Here is a 13,917-nt window from a genome sequence, read left to right as displayed (position 1 = left end):
TTTTGTCCACGTCAGAGCCGGTGACCAGCCGACATCCACGTCAGCAAAATCCGGCCAAAAGGACTGAATTGGCACTATATCAAAAGGTTTAGGACTTAATTGGCATAAAAAATAGGTTTAGGACTTATTCAGCACTTTTCCCTTTATTCCTTTAACCATGTTTTGATGGAAAACACGTGTCTATCACGAGGCTAAAACTACACCCCGTGCTCCGGGAAGGGGGCCGAGGACAAGACTCGAGTTCAAAAAACCCAAGTTTCTCGGAGCCCATGTGAAGAGAAAAGCAAAAGGGATGGGAGATGCCAACATACTGAATTTGCCTAAGCAAAAGGGTCTCTCACGATCCGAACATTGAATCGGAAACAATGACACCAACGGCATCGATGCATACCAAACAAACGGCCTTTCGGAAAAGGTAGGAGCAATTGCAATTGCTTGAGTATATTTGCATATTTTCCACATTTCATATATTTTCACGAAAATATAAGAGAAAATCATTGCAATCCAACTACAAAACAAGGCCAATTCTAGACAATTTCAAAACAAAACGAGCTCTAGATAACAAGAAGAATCATCAAAACAATGTTTGGGGTCATTTGCTCAGAGAGTAAATCTGTGACTTCTTCAAATCAAAATCGGCGACTGATCTCCGAATCTATCGTGAGTAATAAGCACATACCGAGATCTCCATATTTTGCTATAGCTTTGCCTTTTAGCGGTGCACGCCTAGGTTTGGCGGTGCGTGCCTAGGTTCGGCATCCCCAACATTATCGTCGTTCAGAGTAACAACACTTGTGAGAGCGAAACTTTCACTAAACTCCTCCGATCTCGTTCGAAATCGGACTTGTACATCAATGAAACTCGAGGGAAGTGAAACCCTGAAATCATACACGCAAAAATCTCCAAATCAAGATTAGATCGGGATGGAAATCCCCAAAACGGGAGAGAGAAAAGGAAAAGCTATATGCATGTATGTTTATTTCACGAGGGGGTAACAAAAGAAAAGGCTTTCGCCGAGACAAATCTGCCCGGCCGTCGAATGTGAGCCAAGCAACTTGGCGCACCATGTGAGGCTTGTGAGGGGACCAAGCAAAGCAAAGCAAGGCAACTTGGTACAACTCGAACCAGACGCAGACAGCCATAATGCAATGACAAGAATTCGACGATGGAGAAGACGGACCATGATTATTTAAACACTGAATTATTTGCACGTTCTTATTGGCAGACAAATTGGGTCCAACATTTACTCGATTGTGCGCATTAAGCTCGATGATTAGAAAAAAAATTAAATCGTGGAGGGAAATCCGACGGCGCCCTCGAACAATTTCAACTTTCGAGGTCGCTGTCGATCTCGGGTTGTCAATAATTGATGGTTTGGGGAGGGGGGATTGCCCCCTTTTGCGGCGGGAGGACTTGCTCCCCTCGTTCTTCTGGCTATTTGGTTATGCAACAATTAGACGCATCTCTCGTCGAAAGCGATAGACATTGATCAAAATTAATTTAATCATGTAGGTCTATAGCCAGCCTACCCCGTCGTAAGCTTAGCTTAATCTCGGGGATTATTTAAAGCGGTGGCGTGTCTTCGCTATTCCACGCCTTTGTTCGGTAGTTTTGCTGCGTGATTATACCACCCCAGAAAGAGTTTAAACAAATTAGCCTTTCGTTAAATTATGGTAATGGGGATTATAGTTAAGCACTTGATTGCATCATGCGTGATTGCTCTTTGATAAAATTCTGTGTCATTCTTTTATTTGTGGGGGAGGGGGGAGGGGGTGTTAGTTAGGGTTTGGGTTTTATAATGGTTGATATTTTGTATACTTATTCGATTTGCGGCGGTTAGACACATTCATCTTTGAAAGCGATAGGCGACTGATTAAACGAAAGGGATAGGATTTTAGATGTATTTCGTGTTGGAATATCTCGCGTTTGAGTTTGATATACAAAATCCGACCCGAATTGAAGTGCGTGAGAGCTCAGATGGGATGCTCAGATGACATTGCTTCCGAGTCCAGATTGGACTCTTTGTTCGCGTGCAAGAATCCATGATGAAGTTAGTCTCTCCATAAATTTTATTTTATTGAGCAATTAATTGCGGCTAAACAATGTGGGTTCGGGTATAACTAAGGGCTAAGAGATTTGAGTAATTGTAATTCTGCAATTCTCCTATTGAACAGTGAAGTCTTTGCGGCTGACTCTTCTTGTGAAGTAGAGCATCGATACTCGGACTGCACAACGTAAATCTCTCACGTTCTTTATTTTTCCATTGTTGATTTCTTTGGTAAGCTTGAGTTGAGGGCGAATAAGCGCATAATCGTGAGTTGTGCACATAAGGTGAAAGGCTATCGACCGTGATGCATTGATCTCTGATTACCCTGTGTTCTAGTTAGCAGAGACGTGATCTTTTAATGAGACCGTAATGTTTCAATAAAACAGTCTTGAGACACAACCAGTCGAGCAAATGGATCATGGAATTAATAGTAAGGTGGAGATTTCAGAAACGTCGAAAGTAATAGATATTGAAACCGTGAATGAGGTCGCGATTTTTAAAGTCGGTGATACTGAACAATCAGCAAAGTCGCAGTATAAATCAGTGGCGTGACGGAAATACACGAGCCTTCATATAGTTACGTTGAGTCTTTATGTTGTGCAAATAGTTACGTTGATTCTTTATGTTGTGCAAAGAATATGACATGATCGATAATGTCACGCTATTGACCCCGATGAACCTTGGTATTCCATCCTACCTCGGCGTGCATTGCAAGGAAGAAAAGGACAACAAACAGGACTTGATCAATCGATCATTATTGGTCCCCGAAAAAAGAAATTCGGATTATGTATTGAATAATTCAGCAAAACTTCTGACAATAAACGTCAGAGACCACAGCAGAATACGTATATATAGAGAGACGTTTTTGGAGTCATCCATAAGTCCAAAGGACACAGTGTCAGCAATGACAAATGGACCCATCATCACTTGCCAACCCATGGAGATAAAATGCACAGAAAATGGTAAAACACACCGAGCACTGAACGACCGGGCAGACGACGGCCATCGGGTCAAAGCGTACGCTGCGAGAATTTCCTCCTGCATCCCTATTGGGACGAAGTGTCGCGTGTGGGAGCCGACTCATTGAGGTGCTATCCGTTTTGACCCGTTATTTCGCCGGAATTCGCTCTAGCGACGAAATATAATTCACCGAAAGTCATTTTTCGACCTTTTTGTGAGAGAGGACCGGGTTTTGTGGCGATTCCGGATAGACAATGTCCAGAAAGACAAAAAATCAACAGGTTTACTTAGAACTTCGAACCGAATTGTACATACAAGTCGTGCCGGAATTTAATCGATGACAAAGCTTAAAAATATAGCTACACACGTACACAAAGATGTAACGCCGGAATTTAATCGACGATGCGACACTCGAGATAAAGATACACGCCGGAATTTAATCAACGACGCGAATCGAAAAGCTACAGCTCAGGTAAAGTAAAGTGCGGTACAAGAAAGTAAAGATAATTGAAAGATAACATGTTTGATTTGTCAGAAGGAGGGTCTCCAGTAGATGGCCGGTGATATTTATAATGGTTGTGTGGTAACTACTCCTTAGCGGTTTCCAACGGTTGTACCAATGTTCTTCCATTCCGAAAATCTTGTCTTCATGTGATGTCATGATCCTGCTTTCAAGATAATTTTTCTACAATCTTGTCTACAAGTGATAACTGCCTCATGATCATGCTTCCAAGTAACTGTTCCCTCAAAAAACACATGCATGCTCTTTAGCGGTTTCCAACAATTGCGTTGAGTCCACTACCTTGACGGTTTATTCGACTCCACTACTTTGGCGGTTGCTTCGACTCCACTATGTTGACAGTTACTTCTTCGACAGTTGTATCCGAGATTGTCGACTCCACTTTTTGTCGATTCCTTCAAGTTCACAATTCTTCACTGAAGTGTCTATCCTTTTTCTCATCCTGGCTAGTCACGACCGTCTACTTCCTTCCAAAATCGACAACTCTACAGTGATTTTCTGAGGAAACTCAAAACATAAAAGTTGTAGATCCATGAGTCTTCGTTCTTTTGGCTTTGGAATCAGGTCAATCCGATATGTATCAATAAAGTTATGACCATTTTCTCAAACTGGTATAGAACTGAAATTTCTGCTCGTTTTTCCTATCTTGTCGATAATAACAAAAAATGGGTCATTTTTGGGTGTAAACATATACACATAACACGTGCCTCTGACATGTGTCCCTGTTTACACAAAAAAATGGCCAACTTGTCGACATGGTTCGTTTGTGCCAAAGATCATCAAGGGACAAATGGCGGAGACTTGAGGTAACGTGGAAGCAAATATCATCAAGTTGCCAACATAAGGGACACATGTCTCTAACATGTGTCATGTGTATATATTTACACCCAAAAATGACCAATTTTTGGGTATTATTGACAAGACTGGTCATGACTTCATCTTGTCGATGACTTCGACGAAATTGCTGTTCTGCGCTAGTTCGGGAAAATGGTCATAACTTCTTCGAGACAGATCGGATTGACCTGATTCCAAAGCCAAAAGAACGAAGACTCATGGATCTACAACTTTTATGTACTCAGAAAATCACTGTAGAGTTTCGACATTAAGAGGAAGTCGACGGTCGTGACTTCATCTTGTCGATGACTTCGACGAAATTGCAGTTCTGCGCTAGTTCGGGAAAATGGTCATAACTTCTTCGAGACAGATCGGATTGACCTGATTCCAAAGCCAAAAGAACGAAGACTCATGGATCTACAACTTTTATGTTTTGAGTTTACTTAGAAAATCACTGTAGAGTTTTCGACATTAAGAGGAAGTCGACGGTCGTGACTTCATCTTGTCGATGACTTCGACGAAATTGCAGTTCTGCGCTAGTTCGGGAAAATGGTCATAACTTCTTCGAGACAGATCGGATTGACCTGATTCCAAAGCCAAAAGAACGAAGACTCCTGGATCTACAACTTTTATGTTTCGAGTTTACTCAGAAAATCACTGTAGATTTTTCGACATTAAGAGGAAGTCGACTGTTGTGACTGGTTGGAGATGCAGAAAGAAGAAGTAACCGTCAACATAGTGGAGTAAAAAAAAAAAACCGTCAAGGTAGTGGATTCAACGTAACCGTTGGAAACCACTAAGGAGCATACATGCGTATTTTGAGAGAACAATTACTTGGAACCATGATTATGAGGAAGTTATCACTTGTGGACAAGATCGTGAGACAGTTATCTTGAAAGCAGAATCATGGCATCACATGGACATGAAGACAAGATTTTCGGAATGAAAGAACATGGGCACAATTGTTGAAAACTGCTAAGGAGCAGTTACCACACGACCATTATAAATATCACCGGCCATCTACCGGAGAGAGGAACTCGACAAAATCAAACAACATGTTATCTTTCAATTATCTTTACTTTCATGTACCGCACTTTATTTTTCCTTAACTGTAGCTTTCCGATTTGCGTCGTCGATTAAATTCCGGCGTGTATCTCTATCCTGAGTGTTGCGTCGTCGATTAAATTCCGGCGTTACATCTTTGTGTACGTGTGCGGCTGTATTTTCAAGCTTCGTCGTCGATTAAATTCCGGCACGGTTTGTACATATAGTCCGGTTCGAAGTTCGGAGTAAAAGTTCGCCGTTTTTCCTTGTCTCCCTGGATATTTCCTGTCCGGAGTCGCCACGGAACCCGGTCTCCTCACATTAGGAACCGAAGAACGACTTTCGGTGAATTATATTTCGCCGCGGGAGCATTTTCTGGTGAAACAGTCCCTTATGTTGGCAACTTGATTTTTGCTTCCACATTGCCTCATGTCTCTATCATATGTCCCTTGATGATCTTTTATACAAACACTCATCGATCACGACTGAACCATCATCAATGCACTAAATGAATATCACTTTCTATAATCGTTGACGACGGGATGCGTAATTCATGCCTTTGTCATGTATTTCCCATGTCGACAAGTTGGCCATTTTTTGGTGTAAACACTCGTTTTATACTACGTACAGGTGAGCACCTTCTCAGGAGGTCATCCAACTTGAGAGTGCTCCTACCCGATCGCGCTTAATTGTGGATTTTCAAAGTTAAAAATTATCGTTACGTCAAAAGGCGCCTTCTCATAATCACTCTCCCACTTTTCGATGCACAATTCGATTTATTCCTGTCCCATTCGTCATCCTAGAAGCCTGAAGGGAGCCCCTCTTTGTCCAGGCTCTCCGACCCGTCGACCGCTCCTCGTCCTCGTCGGACCGGATCCTTACACTACTTGCCCAGTATCGAATGAGAGAGGACGCGTCCGCGAGACTTCATTCATAAGCGCTATCCACTCGAGTGGGTGGCGATACCCGAACACTCCTTTCGGGAGAGCCTAATCCCATACGGATTCGGGCGATGGTCACAAGAGGCCGAACGACCCGACCCGACCCGAATCCCACGACATCGCACGCCCACGATCCTCCTTCCCTCTTTATCTCTTTCAAAAAGCACCCAAGTTGAATGGACACCCCCAAAGGCCCGAGTAGGCTAGGAGAGCAAACCGAAAGCGCACCGAAGACGATTTCATTCATTGTTTTACAGCGCAAATAGGGGGCCCCCCCCCCCCCCCCGGGATGAACTTCACGAGAAGGAGCCAAAAGGATCGGTGTCCACCGAGAGGGAGAGGCGAAACGAGATCCGGCTTCCATAATGCGTCAAAAGTGCGTCCCCCCCTTCTTTCTCTTTTGTACACTTTTGTGGCGTGGAACCCTTTTCGTCTATTCAAAGTACGTGGCGGCCGGGCCTCGCAGCGCCAGCGGCAGCGCAACCCAACAAATTGCAACCCCATCCGCATATTCCTTTCGAATGTGCCCTTCCTCCCCACCGATTTCTCCTTTTTTAACATCAATTATCGTACCCATTTCTTCCTTTCTTCTTTCTATTTTTTCTCTTTATTTTTGGTATTTTGTACCAATCGATTACAAAAGATTATTAATTTTTTTTTCTTGGTGGGCGTTTCAATAAGTGCCCTGAAGCTGAAGGCACTCATGAAACAAGCTCTTTGTCAAAGTAGCATCACTGGCCCCTTTTCTCTTCTCTTTTGTTCGTCCGTCGTCACGCCGTACTTTTTGAAGGGAGACATATGGGGGTTCGATGCAGCCCCGTTGCTACGTTCGTTAGCTATGGGGTTCCTGTCCGTGATGGCTGTGCTTGTCCCCGGGCGACGGTGTCTGAGTAGGCACGGCTCGGCATGATTGCTCGCCAGCTCGAGCCCGGCGGATCCAGAACCGAGTTGGAGCTCGACTCGGCTCACGTACGTACTCCGCATTTCGAGTTTAATTTGAACTCGGTCGAGTATTAAAACTTTTTTGTTTCTAATTTTAAATGAGTTAGATACTCGAGGTTCGAGCTTTCATTGATTAGACTACAATTAATCAAGCCATGAAATAGCTTGAACTTGGATTCGAGCTCGATAAGCTTGAAAATTTGTTTTTCCCTGCATTTATACGTATACAGGTACACATGCAACTTGAAATTTTTCGTGTTCACTCGTAGCTTTTTAGTTTTCTTTTTTAGTTAAACAGAAGGATACTTGGCCAAAGTGTGACCCATTAGCCCATAAGTAAGTAGTGCAACGAAGCGGCTGTTGCTCGCTCGACGCGATTGTACGTGGTCATAATTCACCCAACACGATCATCCGGGGTGAACAAGAATTAGGGTATCGGAGGCGGGCGAAATTTGCGCCAATGGCTGCCCTTCGCCCCCCTTGCATAATCCTTCTGAATTGTAATTTCCATCGAATCTACAAGGCTGTCGAGCCGGGTAACGCCGAGTTTGAGCCCAAACTCGACGGGCATACTCGAGTCATACGATCTGTCGAGTAAATCATCGAGCCGGTTCCGAACTACTCGCCAATACGACCCGGCATCAGCCCTTCTCTCGCGGCGACGAGCATTCGATTTGCCGGGGGCCGCGAGCTCCACGTCGGATCCATACACCCTACCACGAGGCGTTTAAAACCGATCAAGAGCCGTCGTATATATACACAACGATCTCAGACGTGGTTGGTGTACGCTTTGCACAGTCCCACTCATACAAATACAAAACATCTCTACTTCCGTACGTTGTCTCGCAATTCGAGTTCAAGTAATATAGATAGCCTTGCCCTTTACGGCGTTCTCTCGTTATTATTATTATTATTATTATTTTTAAAAATGAATTTCGTCACGCCAAAATTCGTACAGTATTTTTTTTTTCCTTCGAAATAACGAGAAAAAGAAGAAACGAGTTTTCCCAATCTCACGTCAAAATTTTGACTTCCGTTCCGTGAAGTTTCGCAACGGCGACTCCCACCGCCCCCCTTTCCGGAAAACCGCCGTCTCTCTCTCTCTCTCTCTCTATAAATAGTTACCTCTTTAACCACCAAAACCACCTCTCTCTCTCTCCCTCTCTCTCTCTCTCTCTAGGTTTTAGCCTTAGCCTTCTCCTCTTTCCGTAACCGTCGAAAGGTGAAAGAACGAACATCCTCTCCGATCCCCCCGGAGCCGCCCGCCCTCATCTCGAGAAGAGAAATCCGAACTCATGAAGGTGGACCGGGCGGCCGAGCGAGGGGGCGCCGCCGCCGCCGCCGCCGACGCCGACGCCGACGCCGACGCCGCCATGTGCAAGACGATCGAGGTGGCCGTCTCCTCGCCCCCGGCGGGGGCGGGGGCGGGGGAGGAGCTCCACTTCACGCCCCCGCTCAACTTCGCGATGGTAGACAATGGCATCTTCCGCTCCGGCTTCCCCGACTCCGCCAACTTCTCCTTCCTCCAAACCCTAGGCCTCCGCTCCATCATGTAAGTGCCGTGCGCGCGCGCGCGCGAGATTTTTTTTTTCTTTTTTTTTTTTTGCGCGCATTTTCTTCCTTCCCTCTTTTTTTTTTTTTCTCTTTTCCCAATCCATTTCCGCCGCTTACCGTACGTGTTGAATTCCGTCCACCCCATTTTTTTTTGTCTTGGCGCGCCGGATCGATCTGCCGTGGACGACGGAGCAGATGCTTGTGCCCGGAGCCTTATCCGGAGGCGAACATGGAGTTCCTCAAGTCCAACGGGATCAAGCTTTTCCAATTCGGAATCGAGGGATATAAGGTGAATATTCTGTTCCTCGGGTTACGCCTTTTCCGCTACTTTTGACGTCGCTGTTGCTTTTTCCTCGTTTCTTTATTCCTCGGCTTCCGTCTTCTTTATTGTGCATGATTGCCTTGTCCCCCTACTTTTAGAACGGCATTCATCGCGAGCTTTGGCTGCGTTAACCTCTCCATAAGCCATCCTCGAGGAGTTGATGTGATTTCATTTATTCTAGCCACGGTACGGGTGCGACGTTAGAGGGTGTTTAGGAATTCGCATCATCTCGCTGTTATGGCTCTAATTTGTTCTTGCACCGATCATGTTTGCTCGGTGGTTTGAGTGGAGCATGGGGGGGCCAAGGATCCAGAAAGTAGGGACAGATGGAGGATAACTGCCACTGGGGTCTGGGGTGTATTGAATTGCATGAGCAATTGGTGTACCAAAATGGTATCTTGTTAGTTGATTGAGCATCATTTTGAGTAGGTTCTCTACGTGCATATTCAAAGTGTGGGGAGAGATAAGAGCCCTTTCTCGAGAATCCCAGAAGAATGCTCATTGCTCACACCCGAGTTATGAGTGTCACATGCGTTCATGTTTTTTTTTTTTGGTAGATAGGGAATCCAAAAAGTTGGCCGAAAATTTGATCCGACAACAATGGCAGTGTTGTAATATCATGTCGGTAGTGGGAGTCTTTTCGGACGATGAAGTCGGAGAGTATATCATTTTTCTTTGTAGATATCCTTGTTCAGCGGTATAAGCAATTTACTGTGCACGGATCTGACTTTTGTTGGTAAAGCTCAGATACGTGGTAAATCTGGCTGTTTGGGAGGGTTGGGTTTTGATGATGTTCGACATGATTTTTGGGTATCTCATGCGTTGTAAAACTGATTTGGTTTTGAAGTCATGTGATGAGCACTCGGTGTATCTTTGTCCTGTGCACCGGAAAGAAAAGGCAAAACCATGAAACAAGCGAAAATTACAAGCATGGTAAAATAGTTCCGGAAATGATGTCAAGGACAACTGAATATTGTATTTTAGAAATCTTCAAGAAGGGACTACTAATTACTCGGTTGTTTGGTCCACACCTCACTGGTTTGACAACTTGCGTCTTTTGATGAGTTTTTAGATGACTCTTTTACTCATCCCATGGGTACATCTTCTTCAGTATCTTTACTTTCTACCCCCAAAAAACGTTGGAAAGCCTCTTCCATGCATTTTTTTCTCTCTGGTCATTGGGCCTTATCTTAAGACATCCTGAAATTGAAACGTCCCTCCTCATTTAAATCTAAGTTTTCCAATAAAGTAACCCAAAGGAGCTCAGATTGAATACACTTTGGAATCAACAGTTTGGTTATAAAAATTTGAATTTTCTTTGACGATATTGATTCTTGCTCAATGAGTAATCTTATTGAGGGCCTTCCTCTTTCTACTATTGCTTTTTTGAGGACACACACAGATATATATGTTATACACACATATATATGTAGAGAGAGAGAGAGAGAGAGAGAGAGAGAGAGAGAGAGAGAGAGAGAGAGAGAGAGAGAGAGAGAGAGAGAGAGAGAGAGTTTGCAAAAAGAACTCAGAGAATGCATAAACTTGCTGTTGTCTATGTTTCTTAAGTTTTCATCACTGCGGAACGTTGATTTGTGAAGATTTCCAAGTGAAAGCTACTAAATACCAAACTTGCAATCCTAGGATGTTGACTCGAGCATGATGAGTGAAAGAATACAGATCACTAGATTTGCATCTAGAACTTAGCATTCTGTGAGGACAAGTTGGTTACTTTTTTCAGCCTTCTTAACATGAAAATGCAAGCTACACATGAAGTTAAATTATAGAAGATTCTGGCCGGTAAACTTTTCCTTGTAGCTAAACAATAATACATGTTCCTGGGCCAAAAATTGGAATAAAATCTCCATATTTTACTTGGTTTAGAACTTCTCTCAATGGTTTACAAGCTAATAAACTGACAAACCCCAACGTTGTTGCTATTGGTTTCTATTGTTTGACAAGCCTAAGCAATTGGATTAAAAGATGAGAACTCAAGCTGGTTTTTTTAATTATTTTTCTCTGGATTTATTTTCGTATGCAAGCACTAGCGTAGGTGGTCCATTTGAGTGGTTCTGTCTAAGTAATTTATCTTTTCTGCGTTGCCTTCAGGGTTAAATGTGTGCATTCATGATATTTGTTATTGTTTAGTGGTTCGTATCTTATTTTTCGCTGACCTTATCTTTTATCACTAGCTACACTAGAGACTAGAGTAATAATGACTGTGAAAGAAGATAGATCCGTTTGATGTTGAGAATTCAAAAACGATCACCATGGGTGTGGTTTCAGGAACCTTTTGTATATATTCCAGAGGAGACAGTTCGTGAGGCATTGAAGGTTCTACTTGGTATGACAATGATTCACTCTCATCCTATATTTACCTGGATGCAGTAATCAAACTTTGTTTGAGGATCTTAATGTTTCTTCTTGTCCATTTTTTAATGAAGATGTAAGGAACCATCCTGTTCTAATTCACTGTAAGAGAGGAAAGGTATGTTGCTTCATCCATATAGCTAGTTAATGCTGCAGTTTAAACCAAGCGTTGCTTTAAAATGGTTTTGACTTTTGGTGTTTTCCCTCCTATGTGCAGCACCGCACGGGCTGTCTGGTGGGCTGCTTGAGGAAATTGCAGAGATGGTGCCTTTCATCCATATTCGACGAGTATCAGCGATTCGCAGCAGCGAAAGCAAGAGTATCAGATCAAAGGTTCATGGAGTTATTTGATATTTCTAGCTTGAAGAATGCACCATTGACATTTTCATTCTCAAAGAGGATCTGCTCGCAGTATTAAGCAGATATTTTGCTTTCCAGCGGTGGACGCAGATCGATCGTCTTGCTTTAAAATTAGTAGGAAAGGGTTGATGAGTTTCCTGACTGCTTTGCCGCGGCTAAGGAATAGTGCTTATTTGTTTTTCCTCTCGTGCAGCTATTAATAAGAAGGACAGAGACTTCTATGGGGGGCTCTTCGGATTCGTTCATCGGTCCTCTAGTTCATTTAATTAGCAAGAAGAATAAGGTGCCAATTCGCGTAAAACGTGTGTATGAACCGACGGCCAAAATTACCGCGTCTGCTTTCTGTCGTCAGCTGTTTTTCGCCCATTGTTATATTAGAGGCCTGGCAGCTGGGAAGTGGAGCACTTTTTTAGTGTTAGGATTTTGGTCAAATGAATTTTGCGGGTTGTAAAGTTACTGGGATCACACATGTCTAGGCGCAATTTGAGGGGAATCTCCTTTTGCGAATGTAATTTTCCCAAGTGCTTCAGCAATATGTTGAAATGACAATTCGTAATTATACTGCATTCATTTCCATGTAGTCCTCATGCATTTGGGTTTACATGTTTTCCGCGCCCTTAGACTAGGTATAAGAGTAAATGGTGAAGTGTCATTGATTGAATATACATGGAGAGCGAACTACTGCTCCACCGCGAATTTCCGCTGCGCTGCACTTGCACTGATTTGATTTCCAAGCATTAAGGTTGATTCCACAACCTTGATGTTGATATGTTCACATACAGATTTAAGGGGGAGCAATTAATAGAGGGGACAAATGCACTTTGGTGCTCGAAATGCGGAAGGGAAGAACGACAGGTGAATCCCGAGAGAGCTCGTCGATGACGAGGATTATATTTCGAGACGTCCATCTTTTCAATTCACCAAAAAGCAAAGAAGCGCGTGAATCGCTGAATGCTGCGGATCAATTATTGAAGGGTAGGGTTACGACTCAGCAAGCTGTTTAGGGCCAGGAATCAGCAAATGAGCTAACTATAACGCAAAAGCTTAGGCTATCAAGGCATTGACGTTAAAAAAGGGGGGGCTCTGATGTCGACAGAGAGAGGGCCTCGCAGTGACCGCCTGGGACACAATCCACTGCATGCCCTCTGTCACCTGTGCACATAATTGTCGTGTCGTGAGCCCATTTCTCGAAACGCCTCTCTCTGTATCTCTAAAATTTCTCTTTTCGTAATGGAATACGAGCACAGGATACGTCCATATACGGTGTCGGATCAAGGGGGGGTGGTAGTGGGAAGCGCGAAACGAGTGGGAACGCGCGGGATCCATTATATCTTTTAGTAGTAGTGAGGGGAAAAAGGGAAAAGGATGCGGACAAGAGTCTTGAAGAGCAATGATTCACCCCATGTGATGCGGGTTTTATATATTGGCAGTAAGTAAGAAAGCCAATTAATCAAGGGGAGGCAGGACGAATCTCTCTCTCTCTCTCACTGCACCTCTCTTCCCCCCAAGCACATACGAGATGCCGAGATGGTGGAGGACCACCCCGTCATGTCTCCGCCTAGTGTGCGTGCGGCGTGCGGCGGTGTGCCTGCCCGCCTCTTTCGTTTTATCTTTTCCTTTGTTTTCTGCCCGTCCCATATTTTTTTGACCAGCTAGGGTGATTCCGGTTTCATCCCAACTTGCATCCGGTGGTGGTGGTCGGCGACGACGAGCTCGTTTCGACCGCGTACGGGAACAGGCCTAAGAAACTCTTTTCTTAGCGGGGGTCAATGATGCGGAGTAGTATTTCGTTCGAGCTTTGATTCAAGCAAAACATAAATTTTCCATTCGAGCTCGATTAAAAAATTCGAGGTTTGATATTTAAACTTATAGCTCGAATCAGTTCACATTGCATATCTCAAACTTGTGCCGACCTGATACATGTTTTAAAGCTTCAACTCGACTCTTTCCTGTTAACGAAAAATAAAATAATTTGACACTCGGATTTTTTATTTCCCAAGTAGAAAGAAATCGATAGTGCCACATA

At 43.8% G+C, this 13,917-nt stretch overlaps 1 protein-coding gene across 3 annotated transcripts; it reads left to right on the top strand.

Moving 5' to 3' along the window:
• The first annotated feature begins 8,536 nt into the window (after positions 1 to 8,536).
• LOC115680779 (tyrosine-protein phosphatase DSP1-like) lies at positions 8,537 to 12,454 on the top strand. 3 transcript variants are annotated; one of them, XM_056302347.1, is made up of 6 exons: positions 8,537 to 8,840; positions 9,038 to 9,131; positions 11,448 to 11,505; positions 11,606 to 11,649; positions 11,749 to 11,864; positions 12,085 to 12,454. In XM_056302347.1, the coding sequence occupies exons 1-6, from the start codon at positions 8,584 to 8,586 to the stop codon at positions 12,089 to 12,091; spliced, it is 576 nt and encodes a 191-aa protein (XP_056158322.1). In that variant the 5' UTR covers positions 8,537 to 8,583; the 3' UTR covers positions 12,092 to 12,454. The 3 variants fall into 3 exon arrangements, with proteins under 3 accessions (XP_056158322.1, XP_056158320.1, XP_056158321.1); XM_056302346.1 differs by having other exon boundaries at positions 8,555 to 8,679; positions 8,722 to 8,840; positions 11,749 to 12,454; XM_056302345.1 differs by having other exon boundaries at positions 8,538 to 8,840; positions 11,749 to 12,454.
• The last annotated feature ends 1,463 nt before the right edge of the window (positions 12,455 to 13,917 follow it).

Source organism: Syzygium oleosum, unplaced genomic scaffold (genome assembly GCF_021117445.2).
Source record: "Syzygium oleosum isolate NSW1041296 unplaced genomic scaffold, Sole_v2.1 Sole_v2.23, whole genome shotgun sequence".
NCBI lineage: Eukaryota > Viridiplantae > Streptophyta > Magnoliopsida > Myrtales > Myrtaceae > Syzygium > Syzygium oleosum.
Note: the sequence above shows the minus strand (reverse complement) of the source record. Positions and strands in the feature narration are given on the sequence as shown.

Coding starts and splice junctions, on each gene's coding strand:
- LOC115680779 (XM_056302345.1), top strand. CDS start 8,584: ATGAAGGTGGACCGGGCGGCCGAGCGAGGGGGCGCCGCCGCCGCCGCC. Junction 9,132..11,447: donor TCGGAATCGAGGGATATAAG/GTGAATATTCTG, acceptor GTGTGGTTTCAG/GAACCTTTTGTATATATTCC. Junction 11,506..11,605: donor GGCATTGAAGGTTCTACTTG/GTATGACAATGA, acceptor TTTTTAATGAAG/ATGTAAGGAACCATCCTGTT.